This window comes from Sinocyclocheilus rhinocerous, unplaced genomic scaffold, assembly GCF_001515625.1.
Source record: "Sinocyclocheilus rhinocerous isolate Xijiao unplaced genomic scaffold, SAMN03320098_v1.1 scaffold90, whole genome shotgun sequence".
Lineage (NCBI taxonomy): Eukaryota > Metazoa > Chordata > Actinopteri > Cypriniformes > Cyprinidae > Sinocyclocheilus > Sinocyclocheilus rhinocerous.
Genome location: NW_015657969.1, coordinates 1988173 through 2008038, shown reverse-complemented (window position 1 = coordinate 2008038; position 19866 = coordinate 1988173). Strand labels below are relative to the sequence as shown.

Sequence of the window (19866 nt, the reverse complement as noted above, 5' to 3'; positions counted from 1 at the left end):
CCTCAGTCCGGTCATTATCCGGCCAGTAAAAGAGACACCCACCGTACACAACCGTGGATACCCCCAAAAATGATTGTGCTCGTTAAAATGTGTCCCCCACCTCCACCTTAGACTCACGGCTTATTTATGGTTCTCAACAAAGAATAACAAGGAACTTAGTGAAGCTAGGCTATAATAAATGTTAGCATTACTTTAAATACAATTTTTAAAACTAATTACAACCAGATCGCATTTTTGCAAACTTATAATTTTTATAATTTTTATATTTTTTATTAAATAATAATATAATAACTATTAATTTTAAACAACGGAACTATTATTGTTATTATTCATAATAATAATAATAGTTCTTTGTATGATTGTCATTTCTTATAATTTTACTGATCTCAATGTTCGTGAAAAAGCAATCTGGTTGTAATTATGATTTCTGGACTGTCTCGTCTTGTTGAGGTGTAAGGAACACTAATTTCCATGCACACCACAGGTTGGCTCTGAGCTGCCCACGGTTTTCATGATGTCACATTCTTTCCCCCCATGGTTTTCATTTGAGCCGCTCCGTTTTAAAGGAATCTTTGAAACTCGAACCCTGTACTACTTTGTTAAGGGCGAGTTGTAATACTTTCAGGATAATAAGCTTTACTGACTTGTTGATCCACCATCCCCCCCCTACTCAAATCTTTTTTTCTTGCTCCCTTCTTGTTCCAAATTTCAGTGTATTTAACAAGCATTTAGATCTTAACCAGATGCCGTTAATGTACCATGTCTAAAATACTAAACATCCACGCAGAGAGCGGACCCGTTTCCCTTCACGGCGCTGCTGCTGCTGCTGCTGGGAGACAAAAGAAAGCTGCTCTGCACATTCACACAAACTCAGCTGCTGCAGGGATCTGTGGAGACGCCCAAGTAAATTGCATATTAACCTAAAGACTTTGCGATAATTGGTGAATAATGCTCTTTTCTAACATTTTACATTAATTAATTTTTTAAATCCTAATTCCTTTAGAATTTCTTCTTGAATTTCACTGCATACAGCCCACTTGTAAGAACATTAAGCAAGATGCCAGACCATGTGTAACAGTGGTCCTTTAGCACTTGTTTGCTAATAATGCAAAGAATATTTCATATAGAATTTTTGACTAGCCTAAATGCTTAAAAATGTTTTTAAAATCTTTATTCCTGGTCTTGCTAAAACAAAAAACCCCATTACTTAATATGGTCACTATCAATGGCTTTTCTCTGAGGCAAGCACACTTCCACTGCAGTACACCTATGCATCAGCAATCAGAAAACGTCTTTTGTTGCTGTCAGTTACTTTCATCCAAGAAAGTTTTCCTATGCTACCAGCTCCTCTGTGATGTATGATGCACTCAAAACCATTAATCACCTCCATCAAATGAAAAAACATGATGAAGATTAAAGCTTCTGCTTTTGCTGCACCAACACAATTTTCCCCCTTCATTTCTGCAGACTTCTGTTTCTGCACTCGCCCACATAAGGGATATTAATGGTTCCTAATAACTAGCATTAAATCTTTTAAAGAATGCATCTTCAAAGGTTTCTACAGACAAACCCCAAACACCTGCATCGTACACAAAAAAGCTTTTTGTGTCTGTGCCATTCAGATCACCTGAGGCATCCGGAGAAAGGAGGCACTGCGGCCGGGCTTACTTTAGTATTTGAAAATAATATAAAAAGATTCTTCCTCGTTTCGTTCTTCCCCCTCCCTCCTTGCTCCTTTCTCTCTCTCCTTTTTTATTATTCTCCATCCAATATTTATTCAAGACATGATTATAAACATCTGTCCGGGTAGCCGTTTCATCTACACAGGAGCCAAAAGGGCTGAAAATTTCACACACGGCCGCCAACATGACCTCGGCTCAGACGGAGCATGGCGCTTTTTTTCCCTCCCGTGCACTGCACGGCTTCCTGTCTGTGACGTCTGAAAAGCACTGGGGGCCAGGGTTAATGGCCTTTCCAATTTCTGTGATGAGAATTCATTTTGTTCTATTACCAGCAGTTATCAGAGGAGGCTGCAGCATCACTTCAGCAAGAGGTTCAATCAATGAGAGAACCTAATGAAGTAACCAGCTCTAGATCTATTTTCTTGCTCAACTCTATCAGACAAATAAGACCTATCTATCACCCCTGTGCAGGTCTGCTCTGGAAACCCAGAAAGCCTCAGCCAAACCCCTGACCGCATAGCGAGGAGACACAGACGACTGAAAAGGCGGTCTGGCGCACATGCAGATTTTTCAAATATACACAGAGAGCTGCATCATCCTTCGAAAACAAAAGACAGAGAGAAAAACGAGGACTGGAAAGTACCAAAACTGACTACAATAGCAAATTCCATAAGCAAGTTATCAAAACAGGGGTCATTTACGAGTTACAGTGGCCATGCTAGCGTTCGGCAAATTCCTACAGGATAGAAATGAAGTTCTCCGTGGCCACATCTAATTAAGACAAAATCTCAGGCCAAATTTCTGAATGGAAACGGGGCTGACAATAGCCGTGTAGCTCGATCTGTGGCGATGGCTAGGAGATGGCATCCATCGAGGGAAATGAATGAGTCTGTGCGCTCCCTTCCAACTCTATAAAGACATGCAAAAAATGTCCATTTCATTACTTGCTAAACAATGTCATATGGGCTGCACTGCCCCCTAATAGACCCTGACAAAGGAGTACCAGCAGACATATGCTTTAAATAAATAAGATTACCCTGATAGACAGAGGCCTCTGACAATGTTCCCTGTTCTCTCTCCCTCTCCCTATTTTTTCCCCCCTTCCAGCGCCTGTCGTTCTTGCCTCCATTTGTCTGATACAGAGAAAATCAGAAGTACAGCAGATGCCCTGCTTTCAGGGGCCCATAAGTCTCTTTAATGGCCTTGAACCTGTAATGAAAGGACAGGAAGGCATTCAAACATGATGTTTTTCATGTGTTCTTGCATCAGAGAGATCTTCTGCTTGATTTTACGATGACCTAATACAATTAAAATGGCATAAACGTACTTTGTAATTAAGGACACGCTGTATCTGTGTCAGAAAAGACAATGAAATTGCCTGTAGGCCTTTAGGAAGTGTCAATGGCAGTTTCACAACATACTAATTGTGGCTTATTGATTGAATTTGAACAAAGTTGTTTTAAAAAAAGAGAAACGATGGGCGAATTATGCCGTGGCCGGGGCGGTCCGCGTACAATTTGAGTCAAAAGAGCGCGATCAATATTTAAATGACTTTCTGCATTGATTTCAAATTAACTTTCAATTAAGACATCTGTTGGACTTTTAACTACAACACTTAGCCATTGAGGAGGAAATAAGGGAACATTTATTGATACTCTTAAACAGCAGTGGCCATTCTGCCATCGATTCGGTCATTTGCGCTGGCATTGGTATGCAGGAGGTTCTAACTCTTTCCTCCCAGGCTCCACACAGCCCCTGGCCCTGGCCTTAGCGGAGGACTTAAATAAATATATAAAGCCCAGACCCATCTCACCGGACAGACAGACGGAGATTAACCTTTATCCGGAGCTAAGACAAAGACATGTTATCTGCGGAACTGTTTGGAGCTGTAATTACATGGGCTCCATGTTTGTAGCCGATCGAATGGAACTCCTCGTGCTGCGTCGGCAGTCCGGAGGGGGAGAGACTTTCTGGCCGGCCTAATCAGGTAACAGACACCTTTTGTTTTGGGAGCTCATTGATGGATGAAATCTTTATCTGTAATATTGATCAGACGGGACTCTAAACTGTCTATCTTGGCTACTGGAAGCTCTAACAAGATTGCCAACTGGAGTATATCAGTTAACATTTAATCAATGACAGTTTAAGACACAGATGCTTTAAAAAGGCAGTGTGTTTTCCTCCTGCTCTGAACGATTGGAGGGATTGCTCAGAATTTATCATCCACCATCCAAGACGAAGGCCTGCGTCCTTGAATGTCGGAATGTCAAAAAGGGAAAGGATATATGAATAATGAAAAAAAAAAAACGAATTGTTAAAAAGATACCTCAATCCATTTCTATTACACAAACATGCGCTTACGCCAACCACCCGATATCGTCGCCATACATCAAACAATAGGGTGGCTAACCACAACCTGCACCCTGTCTGAGAGAAAAACACATGCATGCGTCATCTTAGTAAATGTAGAATTTTTGCCACCTTTGCAAAATATAGCAATGTTAGGTGCAATGAGGTGTCAGCAAGTCAAGCATGCAATCCATTAGAATTCCTGTTTGGCTTGTCTGCTGTTTGTGCAGTTCACCCCCCTGTCCCTCCCTTCCCGATTCTTCCATTTTCCTTCTCCTACAGGCTCCGGCCCAATTATGGTCTGAGCTCGTCACAATGACTACGGCGGCTGTCACTCACGCTTGGACTTCACCGCCCCTGGCCTATGCGATCATTAGCTATTCATTTTCTTGCCTTAGCTGTCCCTTAAAGGGAAATGTGAGTGGGTTAATTATGTAAAACATCAGTGTCGGACAAGACTGAAATTTCTCAGAGAAGGTCTTTTCATCTCCTGCCTTCTTTAATACCTCGTTTTGCTTGGAAAAGTACAAGCAAGCATGTATAGTGTAATGTATAGAGCACAAATGTGTTTAAATTTGACACCCACAATCCAACATGTGCATGTTTACGGTTTTAATAATCCCTGTGATCAACACTTATAGCCTTCTGTGATATTAACAAAAAGCAGACATGGTTGCCTCTGATTTGCATCTGATAAGGTGCTTTCGAGTGACTAAAAGAGGGATGTCCTTCCTGGGCCTCAGATCAAAGGCACTTCAGTGTGAATGTGGCACCAGAGATCTTTGCTTCCCTCCATGTCGAGTCAGGAAACACAATCCTCAGGCACATATTATGACAGCAGCAATTACACAGAGGTGCATGACACTATTATTGCCATTTGCAGGAGAGTGATTATGCTAATGGAGAGATGTATAGCAGGTGGCACGCATGCTGGCAGCTGCCAGCCAGAAACGCACACACACGTAGAGCCCTCCCCTTACACACGCTCTCGCTGCCACCCGTCTTTCTAACAGTGTGAACAATGCCTTACAACCAGCCATTCCCAAAATATGTAATTAGGCCTCACTTTGATTTAACACTTCCTTATCACATCAAAAGCACAGGAATTAATACTGAAGGAGAGGGAGAAAGAGACAAAAAGAAAGAGAGAACAAGGGAGAGTGAAGGAAATTATGGAAGCCGGTTTCCACCTCAGAGAAGGAAAAAAAAACATGTACAGGTAATTGTAAAAAGTTTAAAATAACAAATAATATCCGCAATTCTGAGATATTTTAAATATACAGTGAAATTGTGAGATACAAATTCACAATTATCATGTAAAAGTCACAACTGTGAAATATTGAAACATATTGTGAGACATAAAGTGACAGCTGTGAGATATAGTCAATATATAAACACAAATTGTGAGATATTAAGCCAGATTGCGAGATGTCCATTTGTTAGATATAAATTCAAATTGTTAGCTATAAATTCAAATCGCAAGATATAAAGCCATTTTGCGAGACATTTACATTGTGAGATATCAAGTCACAATCATGAGGAAGTCAGAGTTGTAAGAAATTAAGACATATTTTTACTCTGAGGTATAAACAGACTTCCTTAGGGAACAGATCTGCTTAGATGTTAACAGGAAGTAGAAGAGTGGCCTTGAATTTGTATAAAAACAGGTATACAGCACAGTTTGGCTTTTGTTTCTCTTCTTCTCTAAAATCTTGCAAGTTTTCTACAATAGTTGCACTGTATATACAATTTTTAGATATGAAAGTACACATAGGGGGTGTTGAAGTGTGTGTGTTTAGCAGGCTTCAGCATATCAGAGTGCTGTGGCTCTAGTAGCCCTGTGTGTTTTTAATTCCTTCGGCCGGGTTATTGAAACGGAATCCCCCCGCTCTGCCAGCACACTCTGGTGAGGGGGAAGCCCTCTCCTCATCCCTGCATGGATCCTGCCTCTACATGAAAGCCCCGGAGATCCCCGCCAACAAAAATCAATGTATGGATGTTCAGAGCAGTTTTCAAGGTTTTGTAAGACAAATCTTCGGAGCATGAGTTGGTTTAGTGCTATCGAGCCGAGCTTCGATCAGCCTGCCCCGTTGAATAAAACGAGAGGGCCTTGCTCACTTTACCAGCCTGTGAAATGAAGACAGGGTGCCAGCCGGCCAGCCGGCCAGCCACTTCCCTTAAAGGAATGTAACCTGAGTAACTCCCCCTCCACAAATAACCTCCCTTAATCTAATGTCAGATACTGCCTCCAAAAGCCGATCCCAGATCAGGCTGCGGCGAGGCATGGGAGTTATCGCTTGCTAGGGGCTGCATCCTCACAGAGCCCTTTGTATCCAGTGCACATTCTTCCCCTAATTAGAAGAGATGGGTGATTATACCTTTAAAAGGAGGCTACTGTTTGCAATTGTCAATTGAGGCAGAAAGTCGGTCGTCACATGGCTTGCTTGATGAGCAAATAAATTAGATTAATAATGAGCACCCATATAACATTTTATAACCTGGGGTAAAAGAAAAAAAAATTACACTGACAAACAGTAATTAAAATAATACAACATGACATACTTCATAAAGGCCTCTCTTAGCGGCTTTGTTGACATATCTACAGGAAAGACGCACTGCATATGTCTTTTTCTCTCATTTTTAGGTAATTAGGTAATAATTGTTTTTGAGGAAATTAAACATCAGTTTCTATCAGTGTGTCTCAATGTTATGGTCTTGCAAGGACTATATAGTGTGCAGTAACCTAGTACAGTTTGCATATATTGAGAATTGGGAAGGCAGATAAACTCTCTATTCCAGCCACCATTCTGCATTCTCACAAGTCTAAAATGGTTTTGGGAAATTTTGGTTTTGTGGAGTTTACAAAGCGCTTTTCATCGAGAATCACAAATAAACGAAAAGGCAGACTGGTTTAAGAGTTGCGCGTGTGTGGTGTTGGGTAAAGGACAGCATTGTTAAACGACAGGTTTCAATTTAACATCCGCGATTATCTCATCCCCAATTCCACGCATGCCTAAATCGAAAAAATCTCATCCAGTGACTCCATACAAACTCCATTTCTCTCCAAAAGCCTCAACACACACACACACACACACGCTTCCCAAGGAGCGCCATCTCTCCAAGCTTAAATAGCAGAAAATTGCTCTGCTTTTCCGTGGTCTACCTCCTCATTCCTATCAGCCCAAGTGGGAACAAAAGGCTCGAATTCACTGGCGTGTGAGACCTGCTGATGGGCCAGGAGATGGGTTGCAGTTTGGTGCTGTTGATGCCCTGCTGACGGACAAGCCGGATGATGAAAGACAGGGATTTGCGAGCCTACCAGGTTGCCATTTTGTCCCCAACGCACAAATCAGAGACACCACACTCGCACCCGCTGAGGCTATTAGGCTCAAAATAACATGCAAGGCAGTAAACAATGCTTGATTTCATTATGGAAAACATAAAAATGGTTATAAACGTCTTGGTGGAATATATCTGGGTTTAGGCCCAGGCCAAAGACAAGACCGCTAATATAAGAGGAACTGCTCCAGTGACAGCAAAAGGGTCTTGTGTAAATTTACAGTGATGGCAGAGAAAGAACAGGCCTCTCTTAGCCTCTTTTTCTTCCAATCTCCCTCTCGTTTTTTGCAGGAGAGTTATTATAGGATGATAAAAGCAACAACAATGTTGTGACATGAAAACGTTAGCATTAGGGTGGAAGAATGGAAGATGAAAGAATGTTCTTGGGAATTGATGATTGCTCACAAGGCCCTGATTTCAGCCTTTAATCTCATAGCACACTCAAATTTCCCTCTGCACGTTGCTGGTTTTGGCAGCAGAGAGAGAGGGGGCCAAATAAGTAAGGCTAGAGAGAAATTAGAGGTGTGTTATATACTATATTAATGGTATACATTTGGCTGTAATACACACTAGGTGGTAGTATACACCTGGCTGTAAAATATATTCAGTTGCAATGTACTTTGAGCTTTATCACAAGCTCTGTTGTAGTACATATACATTATGCATTATACATTAAGATTGGAATCATAGTATATATTGGGGATGCACAGTATATCAGTTAATGTTTTTTATTTATTTAAAATTTTTTGTATAGGCTGATGTTGGATATTTAATTGTGCATGCTCATTACCCATATTTTAGATTTAGATTTCCATAAAACACTAATATTTTATTATTTTAAAAAGTAGAATAATAAAATAATAATTTAAAATCTGTTCAATTAAAACCTTTAGCAAATCTCAAAATATTTTTATATTTTGTATTGCCTAAATGCACTTTTAAATATTTATATTAATTATTTAATTTTTAATATATTTAGACAAAATAGCAATGAATTTTAATATTGGCAATTTATCAGTTATTGTCATGACATTCTATATTTCTATATAGATATTTCTATAACTCCTAGAATTCTATAATATTTAAGAATATTTAATATCTAAACATTATAATTATTATAATTATAGTATTATTAATAATACTAATATTTAATATTTTTATATAATGATATATCTGTATCGTGACATAGCTGGCGATACCCAGCCCATTTTCATCTTTCTCTAATAGAAAATTCTCGGTGTGTGCTTTGTAAACAATGCACTCTATTTTTATAAATTGGGTCCCTTTTATTAAGCATGAATTCCTCCGATGCCCGTGTTATTCATAACATGGCCTGGGCTGATGAAGATTGGCCTGTTAAGAACCTCCAGAAGCAATTAAAGTGACAAGGAGGCAAGGCCCTGATGTGTACATTTACTATGACGAGCGCTCTCCAAAGTGAATGCCCTTATTAAGAGCCACTGTTCACCTCTACAGCCTGCCACGATGAGACAGAGAGAGAGGGAGAGAAGAACAACATGTCAGAAGCAAACGCCTGGAGAAGTACCTATTCCTGGAGTGAGGGCGATTTGGTAATGAACCTTTCAATTCACTCCTGGGGTAATACATTCTGACTAGTGCATTAATTACTCGATAACATCCCATCAAAATGCAAATGCAGCACTTGACCCACAAGAGTGTCTCATTGGCTCTGCACTCACTGGAGTTTCTGCACAAATCATCTGTTTTCCTTTATCAAACAGAGCGGCGGTGTCGTATCGGGGAGGGCAGGGTTGCTCGCTTCCAGCCGTGTGTGTGTTCGGTCACACAGGCCTGACGACCCCCCGCCCCTCACAGTCAGACAGGACCGTGGCCGCTTGCTGACACTCTTAATTGCAGCACTTGAAGACAGTGTGCTGCTCAGATGGAATATTTCCCCTCTGCCTGGCCATGATCTGACCAGCTTGAGACAACGCCTTAATGGCTTTTCCAGAAGGGTGGGACAAGAGGAGAGGAGGAAGAATGAAACATGGAGGAAATGAAGAACATGGTCAGAGTCTTTTAAAGACCTCATGAAAAAAAAAAAGATTCCAAAAATACCGATTCCAAATTCTTCAAGGAAAACAGACCGAAATATTTATGTTCCTATGTCATGGAAAATTTTATCCTCCTCAATGCTTTATAATAATAACTTATCATAATAAATTGTTATAGCTAACCAAAAGTAGCCTGCTTTAGCCATTTTGTGCTATTCTAAAGGTAGCAGGCTAAGCTGTTCGCTTGCTAACCGAAAACTAACAAAAAAACCTGAAACCAACTATTAAATCATAGTTCAGGCCTGTGATGTAAACATGTTATTGGCTATTTTTTTAAACTGTGTAAAATAAATAAATAAATGGAGTTATTCAATACCATATGTGCCACGCAAACTTCCTGTTTCAATAGGAAATACCTTATTAAAGGATGTCGCTGAGCGATTTCATGGGGCCTTTCGGGCAGTTTGCTTCTCGAACATGGCCAGGGGGTCCGAGAGATGTCTTTCTATCAACAGGGCTGGATTATGAGCTTCAGCTGTTAGATGATCCTTTCACAAAGGAATGTCAGACAGTCTCACGCCACATCAATCCACCCATTTTCTCATCCCTCCACCTCCTTTCTCGCCCGATCACCTGACTCCTTGTTCATTCAAAATTAGGACTAATTAAGTCATAAGCGAATAGTTTCTGGGAAGAATGGTGAGATTCTAAGAGCGGATCTGTAGCTGTAAGCAGTGGCAGTGGAGAGGAAGCCCTGATGAAGTGACTGTATTGTGCCAAGCAGGTCATGGGGAAGCGAGCTGACAGAGGCATGAGGTGTATTATAGCGGGGAGAATCAGTGTGTACGGTATGTGGCATTATCAGAAATACAAGCATGTGACAATGAGACAGAGAGAAAGAGATGAAAATGACCTTCTGTGGCACAGATCCTTCATGCATACTAAAGGTGTTGTCCTACTTCGCCATGTATACTGGGATCTGGATCTTATTATCAGTTTGTTCCTTTTTGGACCACAGTCGCCCCTGAATGATGAATTATTCAGACCGAGTTAATTGGTTTGTGAGAAGGTGTCCACAGTAGAAGATATTCCTTAGCAGCGGCTAATGAAAGAAAAATACCCACATTTTTCTGCCGTTTTAACCCCTATGCTTACACACAAAGGAGATGGTCGAGCCCTGGAGGGGATGCTTGTTTCAGGTATCCTTGGTTGTAATTGTGAGGGCTGAAGAGCTATAAATGAGCTCGAAATCATCAGGGTTTTTTGTCCCATGTATTATGCAAATGCCACAGAAGCACTCCAGCACACCTAGACACAGTCAATGAACAATCAACAGGCCTTCTCAAAGACAGTACTTAACGCTACCTATTGTCGCTTCTGCGAGTCTCCTAAGAGTATGTACGGCATTAAATTCCCATCAGAAATAATAGCTGCTCCTCCTACTTAAAAGTAAACTCCACCGTTGATACGTTTGTTGACAGGTGCGTGCATAAAGTTTGTACACCGTAAAACATAATGGGGAACACACACGCTCATACACACCTGCCCTGGATGCCCCACTTCACACAAACAAATTAAATGAAAATCCGGCATGACCTCAGAGTGGAGCACTCTACTTAAGCAAGCCCACTGTCTTCTGATTAAGGAAAAAAGCCTTTGCCCTAGAGAGTGAAATTTCATAAAATACTAGTGCCTGTGCTTGATGAATCATGTCTCTTTAATGCAGTGCAGTACGATGGAAGAGAGCGATACAGGCGAAGAATCATCAACCGCTGCTTCGGCTCCCTCTGATAACACCCCATCTGCAGATTGCCTTGATCAGATTCACGTTTTATTTAAAACAGGACCAATCCCGAGGCCCGACTCCTTTTAATTTGCATATATTAACAGGGTTCAAATGCAGCAATAGCTAGGAGCACTTCCCAGTCAACTTCCCAATCTGCCTGCATAATGGCAGCCTATTAAATAGAGTTACTCATCAGTGCAGGAAGCAGACATGAGGAAAAAAAGATGGGAAAAAGCAGGCTAAGGTGAGCGTTTGCATTTATGCAATTGGATTGAAATGGACGTGTTTGAATATTCCTGTTGTGTTGCTGTGAACATATTAAGAAATAACATTCAAGACAACGTGAAAAAACACAGCTTATATACATTCTCAATAAACAATATTTCACATAATTCATTGTGTTCTTTAGAAAAAATAGTTTCTTCACCTTTTCCTTTCCTGCCAATGTAACCAAAGCTATGAAGAAAGAAACAAAAATAATATTAACCAAGAATATCACCAATAACCACTAACATCATAGCCTAACTCCATCCATAACTCACAATATTTCCCTCCTGAATGTTCAGGGAATGTGTCACATTGCAGGAGTTAAATGCATTGCGAACGGCATTTCATGTTGTCCTTAAGTCATTTCCTTGGTCCAGAGGGGACTCTGTCTAACATGCGGTGGTCAGTCGCTGTAAGAGAACATGATGACAGCATTAAGTCTAAATTCCCAGCTGCATTATCACTGGCCCTGGCCGATGCTGGCTAAATCTGCAAAGCTTCCTATGGTTAGCCACGATTAGGCACTGCTATGTATAATCAATACCGGCTATCAATTCCATACTTTGTTGTGATGGATGAGGTGGATGGGGAAAAGGAGAGGGGGAAACAAGGAAAGCAGTCTCTATCAGAGAAAGAGACAGGGAGCAGAGGAGAGAGAGAAGATGATAAACAGACCAATGCACCATCTACACTGAACCCAAGAGACTGAAAATGAATCTGTTAATAAAACAGTGAGTGTAAGTATATATATGCACATTAGATAATGCATTAGGTACCATGACCTAAAAATGAACAACATTATTTACTGCATTTATTAATCTAGGTTCATTTAAAAATAAAACATGTTCAGGGTTAATAAATGTTTGTTCATTATACAGTCATTATAATTTTTTTTTTATGAAATTAATATTGTATAGTGAATTTAAATTAGAAAAGGTCTAAAGAAAATTATTGATGAATTCTAAAAATAACATTAACCAAAAATAAATGCTGTATTATTCATTATGTCCACACGTTCATTATTATTATATATAATACCATTCAAAAGTATGTGGTCAGTAAGATTTATTTTTTCATTATGCTACAAAAGATTTGCATTTAAAACAAATGCTGTTCTATTAAATGTTTGATTGATCAAAGAATCCTGACAAAAATATTAAGCTGCTTCAACAAAAATATTAAGCTGCGCAACAGTTTTCAACATTGATACATTTTTTCAGCACCAAATCAGCATATAAGAATGACTTGTGAAGAATCATGTGACACTGAAGACTGGAGTAATGGCTGCTAAAAATTCAGCATTACCATCACTTGAATAAATTACGTTTTAAAATACATTATAATAGAAAGCTGTTTTTAAATTGTACAAACATTTAAAAATATCACTGATTTTACTGTATTTTAAATGCAGACTTATCAAAAAATCGTACCGACTTTAGACAAAATTAAAGAGTGTAATGTATTTTTTTTTACACCCATCCCTCAAACAAATTTATCTCAAATGAATGAATAAGAGAAAGCATGCAAGGTCAGAGAGACAGCAAGAGATGGAGGGGGAGGAGAGAGAGAGCGCAAGAGAAAGAGAGGGCTGATGGTTGGAGTCAGGACTAATTACTTGCAGGCAAGATGCAGTGGGGAGGACGGGGTCACTAACTTTACCCTGACACCTGGACGCCTCGGTCATCAATGGCCTGCCGTCTAATCAGAAGTGAAGGGATTCAGGGCGCAGCGCTCTCTCGGAGATGATAGCTAATGACAAGGGTGCTGGACACGCAGCCACACACGTCACACTATTACAGTCTCATCACAAGTGTAACCCAGTGGAAGTATCTGTGTGTGAGAGATCCATCCGTATTATCACACATTAATAATAACACTAGTCTGCTGTTGTACTGCTTGAGGCAATTAGTTAATTGCTGCTTTATCAGAGCTCTATGCTGCCTGTCTTTGTGACGTCCTCCAAGCTTTGACAATGGCTTGTTTCCCTTAATGCCCTGTGACAGAGAGCATTGTACTATCTCCTATGGTTAGTGTCAGTGGAGTCACCACACAATGCAGAAGCCGCGGAGCAATTTTCCTCTCCCTGTTTGAATTAAGACCAGATCAAGTCTCTGTAGGCTGTCAGCTAACACCTTTAGCGGCTATGTGTACTGTACATTTACTAAAACACGGCCCCTTTAGTCGCTTGCTCACTATGGGGGGCTTATTAGCATTGTTCGGCATGAACAAAAGAGGACCTACTTTTCCAAGCATATGAAAATCGAAACTGTCATGCTTTTCTAAATGTATCACATTCCTGGATGTTTACTACCTGTCACAGACACTAATGAAGTAAATAAAAAATCCTTATGGTGTGAAATAATACATTAGTATGCAAAGAACACATCCCTCTGACTTTAAATAAGTGTATTTGTTTAAAGTCAGGTATGTTAATGCGAATAATCATTGCAATTTCTGCTAATTTTAACTGTCAGTGGCCACAACAGCCTGTGAAAACATGAGGTAACAATTTAGCTTTTGAATCACTCCTTTCTGAAGGAGGATCTTGTTGAAAGAAAAACAACCGGGGACGCTGGTCCTAAAACATGTCTTTTCAAAGCACTAACTGGCTATTTTCAAAAATAATTTTGGACTTTCTGCACGCAGAAACTGCAGAATAATTATGATAGCATTGGACGGAATTATTCAGAAATGACTCAATCTTGAGTGCCTGCCATCTGAAAAATGGTTTTGAGCATTTCTGGTAAAATCACTGCTCTTTGCAAAAATAATAACACACATACGCATAACTGACTTATTATGACATGAAAAAAAAGATTTGAGCATCGAGTATTGTCTCCATTTAATGATACAGCAATATAAAATCGGGGTCGGGCTATGGATCTCCTGAGACAATTTATGTCCATCAACAAAAAGCCTCTCTTGGTGAAGATCGTGTTTCATGAGGGATGGCCTATTTTCTGTGAAAAAGCGTTCCATTGCAATCATTGCGATGGCACTGCTTACTGTATAAATGACTTTTACAGCAAAAACTTGGTAATTTTTACAAACATGACTGATAATCTCACTGATCTACTGTCGTCCTATCATTCTGGGGATTTTTTTTTTATATAAAACTTTCCTCAGGTACGATAGCAGGAGAGTGAAAAAACACCGCAGCCTTGTGATCCTGCAGCCTGGCCCGTCTTCGTCTAATCACAGTGGAATGTGGCTGCCTCTGCGCCTCCTGCTTTGTGTAAGGAATCAAAGGGAAAATGGATGGCCTTGCATTAGTACATCACCCATGGCTAACAGAATGATGAGACCGATTTGGCTGTATGTCATATCTTTCACTTCACTGCTTTCCCATTTCAGTTTATGTAATGGCTACAAATTATGGCCACAAACCCTGGAAACACTGTCTAGGGATGTGATCTCGAAAAGTAACTGTTATAATTGCTTGTGTGCCCTCAAAGTAGAAAAAAAAACAACCTAAACCGTTAAAATATCTTGTCATGGCGCTGAAATGCAGGCGGATGAGAATACAACCACAGGGAAAACAAAGAGCAGCTTTGAGGATAGCATTCAGAGTGTAACCGAACAAAGCACGCAGTCCTCTTCATATACACGCTTGCATCAGGCTAAAACTAAACGCGTCTTTCTTTCTTCTTTTTTTACGCCAATCTATACCAGAAAGAAACAGAGAGCATGTCCATTAGTGCATGTTGTTGGCCTACAGCTGTCATGAAAATGGTTCTCACTGCATTGGTGGTAATTTGGCCCTGGTTGCAAACCTCCTGAAGCATTATCACTCAGAAGAAACAAAAGAGTGGGACATGCGGGGCTCTCTCAGCTCCCATCCGACAGCAGCATTTAAAGACGTGTTCATCTCCAAAGTCAGCTAGGCCTTTTGTTTAAGCCCCTGCCAGACAAAGGTCTCCTCTTCTTGCCTAGTTTTAATACACATGGAAGGAGGGGGGTAAGTGTGGCGGGGGAGACTCTCAGAAATAATTACCTCCATAAGATCCCATCTCCTCTCCGAGAGCCACGACAAAATGGAGAAGCAACCCAAGGATGCAAAAAGCCCTTTATGCATCAACAAGCCCATCAGGCGTTTTACAGGCCAAGCTACAAGGCAGAGAAATAGGTCCTACTCCACGCGCACACAATTATAGTGCTTTGTTCTTTTGTCTTTCTTTAAGGACTAAAATGCAAGCGAACACACACACACACACACACACACACAAAGACAATGTTGCTGTTATTTAACCTTTTTATCACAAATATGAATGTGTTAAATATTTATATAGAAATATCACGCAATATAACGCAATAGAGAGTCATACAATAGATAAAATATTAATACAAATAGCCTTATTTAAGCTATCTATTTGGCTTTATGAGAAAATTCCAAGCTGTAGTTATTCCAGAATGGAAATAATCTATGTAAATATCATTAAACAAAACCCCGTCGCGTTTTTTACATTCTTACGTATCGCACATCTGTGTAAAATATGAGTTTGCAGGGGCCACATATATGGCGCGGCTCAGATCACTGTGATTTACAAATGAGGGGCACCACTTCAAAAACATGCTTAACCACACAACCTCACTGCCTTTCCAAATTCTCAGCTTCATGATGTTTACCTTGTGTAAATGATGAGCCTTCTGGGTCCCGAGCGCAGGGAATTACAGTCGCCCTGGGAGACTTGGCAGTCTGATTCTCAGGGAGGATGGGCTCATATAGTCTCTTTAGGAGGGTATATTACTGTTAGTGCACTATGAGAGATCTGCCATACTTGGTCTCGTTCGGCTAATTTAGCACGTTGGGCCTGTAGAGGTCGGATTCATTATCACGCACCGCAGCAATCGTACTGCTAAAACCGGAATATACATCGACTTGTCTCCCTGACGTACGCAACAAGTCTAAACTGTGTGCAAGGCCATGTTTTAATGCTTTGCGTTTATCAACAAAAACAACGCTGGCAAATTTTTGCAGCACAAACCCTTTTTGGCATGCTTTTGTAGTCTAATTAAATAATAAGCATGTGGGATATATGGCCCTTGTGATACAGCATGGCTGTAGTTTGCTGAGTGTGGCTTTTGGCACTAATGCATTTCTCCTTTATTTAACCACCGTAAGCGCCACAAAATCTCCCCTTAATTACGTCTTAAAAATGGCATCAAAATTGTTTAACAAAATCCATTCACATGTACATGAAGTCAGTGGCATTCTAACCTTTATTCCCAAATGGTTTTATAATTATTTGGCAAGTTTCCACGGAGCTGCTTTTAAAAGAAAGATACAGGTCAGCAGTTAAAATCTTTTTTTTCTTCTCTCTCTCTCTTCATGAAAATGACTAATGACCAGAAAATTATAAACTAAGGAGTTATACCCACGAAAACCTACCGGCCCCCTTTAACATAGAGCTGTAATTCAGCAAGGGCTGAAATGTTGCTTACTCCAGGACCTTTTCTCTGGAGCAAAGACACAAATTATTACCATCACATACACACAGGCACCCGGCCCGGTCCTGAGAACGCAGTGGGCACTGTGTCACGGAGAGGGCAGACTCCCACAAGCCCTGCCAATTTATCTTCCCCTCCCTCCTGCGCTGGCATTTGGATAACTTTTTATTTATTTATTTACCACTTACACTTGCCAGTTGGAACAATTAACAAAAATAAGTTGCGATTTATCTGGTGCCAGTGATCCATTTCCCATAACCTCGCCTGTGTTGGGCCTGTTTGAAAGCACTTCAAACATTACGATTATGGGGTTAAACTACTTGAATAATCTCTCTCCTACTAAGATCTGGAGCTGTAAAAAAAGTTCAACGGCACCCTCTAACTCTCCCTACATGTTGCGCTTGAGGCTCGAACCTATTAAAGCTAGTTACTCTTTAACTGAACCAAGTGTAGTTGTGTATAATCAAAACATTAGCTGCTCTAGAGTCCGCCTACAGCACCAAAAAACAACGACAACTGGCTTATCTTTTCCGTAATGTACTCTGTCTGCAGTCCGCCCACCTCGTCTCCTTGGTCTGACGTTCGTACAAGTGAAAAAAAAACTACGGTCATTAAATGGCAAGCATAAATTCTGAATGAGTCTGTTAGTTTATACACATTAGCGCCGTTCTGAAGGACTGGGGTAAATATAAAAGCCATGAGCTATAGCTGGAAACACTAGGAGGGAAAGGTGAGACTTGGAATAACCTTTGAATTTGAATATGCTGTAAAGAAATACACATGATACAGTGTTTACTAGCTACTGTCCAAAAATAAAGCAGTCTGTGGGATACAATTGGTTTTTTTTTCTGGTACTTTAAGCACAAATAATGGTTACATCAATATATTCACATGCAAAGACAGAAGGTTAGAGAAGTGAGGCTATCTGGGTGTGTGTGTGTGTGTGTGCAACAGAGGTAAGTTGTCTTTCTAAAAGCAAAATAATGATTTATCTAACTAGTCCTTTGGTGCACCCAGACTCCGAAGCACCTTTGAACCAGATATAATTAATGCCAAATGTAAAACACACTCGTTTATTTCCAATATGGGTAGTTTTGGAGCTGAAGTTTCACATATGGTTCTTCGTTTAATCCCATCTGGTTCTGGAGTTCATATATAAACAGGACACTTTGGGGAACAGAGATTAATTCAGCTTTGGAATGCCATTGAAAACGTGTTAGTTGTTTCCCTCGGCCAGGTCAGGCAAAGCAAAAACAAGTTAAGCGTTCATTTGGTCGTGCGGCATTAACGTGGGCATTATTATACAATGGACCCTGACTCGCTCTTATGTTTTAAATTACAGATCGCTCTCAAATAAAACCAGTCCTGTTACACTTATTAGCTTCTGGCAGCTCCAAAACTTTTAAATGAAAGCCAAATTGCTTTGGTCATGAGAAAGGAAATTAAAGATCACTCCAGGGGGAAGAATTTCACTGTGAGTTTCATAACCTTCTGCATGCCTGCTAAAGATGTCACTGCGTACAGGGCCGAGTGTGGTACTGATATAAAAAGACGGTCCGTAATGGGAACAACGTGTTCATTTTAGGGAGATTAGGCAGCTGGCATGTTTTACATTGGGAGAAGAGGTGCTCCAGGTTTGGGTTTGAGGGAGGAGGTATGCGGCATGGGAGTGGGCTAAATGGTGCACTCACCCGATTCGATCTGAGGGCAGTCCTTGACGAAGAAAATATCAGCGAGGTTGTCTTCGTCAGGAGGAAGGCCCTGCTGGTGCAGCTGCAGCTTGCGGAGGCCTTCGCTCTGCTGGTGATTGACCGACCGGAGGTGCTGCAGCAGGTTCAGCTTGGCTCGGCTGGAGTAGTCACACAACGCGCAGTAGTAGTAGCAGGACTCCAAGTTACATGCACTCTCTTGTTTTTGCAAGTGCTGCAGGAGGGGAGGAGGTGCGAGCACAGATGGAAAGAGAGGGAAAGAGAGAGAGAGAGAAAGAGAGAAGGGGAAAAAGTCATTAGGGGCTATACACTTCACATGAAATTACAGCCGTCGTTTGTTTCACTGGCTGAGACAGCACCTACATGAAACAGATACTTCCTTTCCCCCGTAATAATCTCCTGACATGAAATGCATTCCTTCCAGCTTTGTCCCAAACATAAATACTGATAACAAAGAGAGATTGTCAAAGCCGAGTGCTTTAGAGGGGCTGCCCGATGAGGAAAGACAGATGAGGGAGAGCGAGCGAGGTGCAGAGGGAGAGACGAGCCAACGTGTCTCCGCCTGGCATCGCGTAATCCAGGACATACGAGTAATTTACCACGACAAAAAGTCCAGCTTAACTTTAAGTCTGGACTGTGCAACTTTAGAAAGGGATAAGGGGATGAAAGAAAATGGGATCTGGTGGTGGTAATTTACTATCTGTGCAGCGATAAAGTTAAGAAAACAAATCTACCAGGCCCTGGCTATAAAACTACCACAGGTCTGCGGCTTCATTTGGTAAGAGAGAGGCACCTCAGCTTCCATCCTGCTCATAAAGGCCTATGGAGGACTGTGAAACAGTTTAAATATATACTGACACACACACACAAATTCAGGTGTATGTAGTCTAAATATTCACATGCTGCTTTGTGTGTGTATAGAGAGGCGTATGAAAGGCCTGTGGTGCATTAGCAGACGAGAGTGGAAGCTAAACCCCCGCATGGCCCCTCTCTCTCTTCTCCACTGACACAAAGACCCCTGTTACTCAGGCCCCACTGTATGTGTGTGTGTGAGAATAGCACAGTGGTTTTACTGCCACCATATTGTTAATGTTTTGAAGGCACATTCTAACATTTTAGAAATGTTTAAAATTTCAATTGCAAAAATGTGCTAAATTCTATTAATCATAAATCATAAATCTACCAAAATGTATCACCGCCCTGCCCAACGGGCTATCTTGAACAATGATATAAAATTCCTTCCTTGATTTGCGTTGTTCACTAGCTTGTAG

At 40.8% G+C, this 19866-nt stretch overlaps 1 protein-coding gene across 1 annotated transcript in view; it reads right to left on the bottom strand.

The window, feature by feature from the left end:
* Positions 1-19866, bottom strand: part of LOC107721891 (zinc finger homeobox protein 4-like) — a 79555-nt gene that overhangs the window by 20185 nt on the left and 39504 nt on the right. Inside the window, 1 exon segment of the mRNA XM_016530090.1 lies at positions 18578-18809. Coding sequence (XP_016385576.1) covers positions 18578-18809 — 232 coding nt within the window.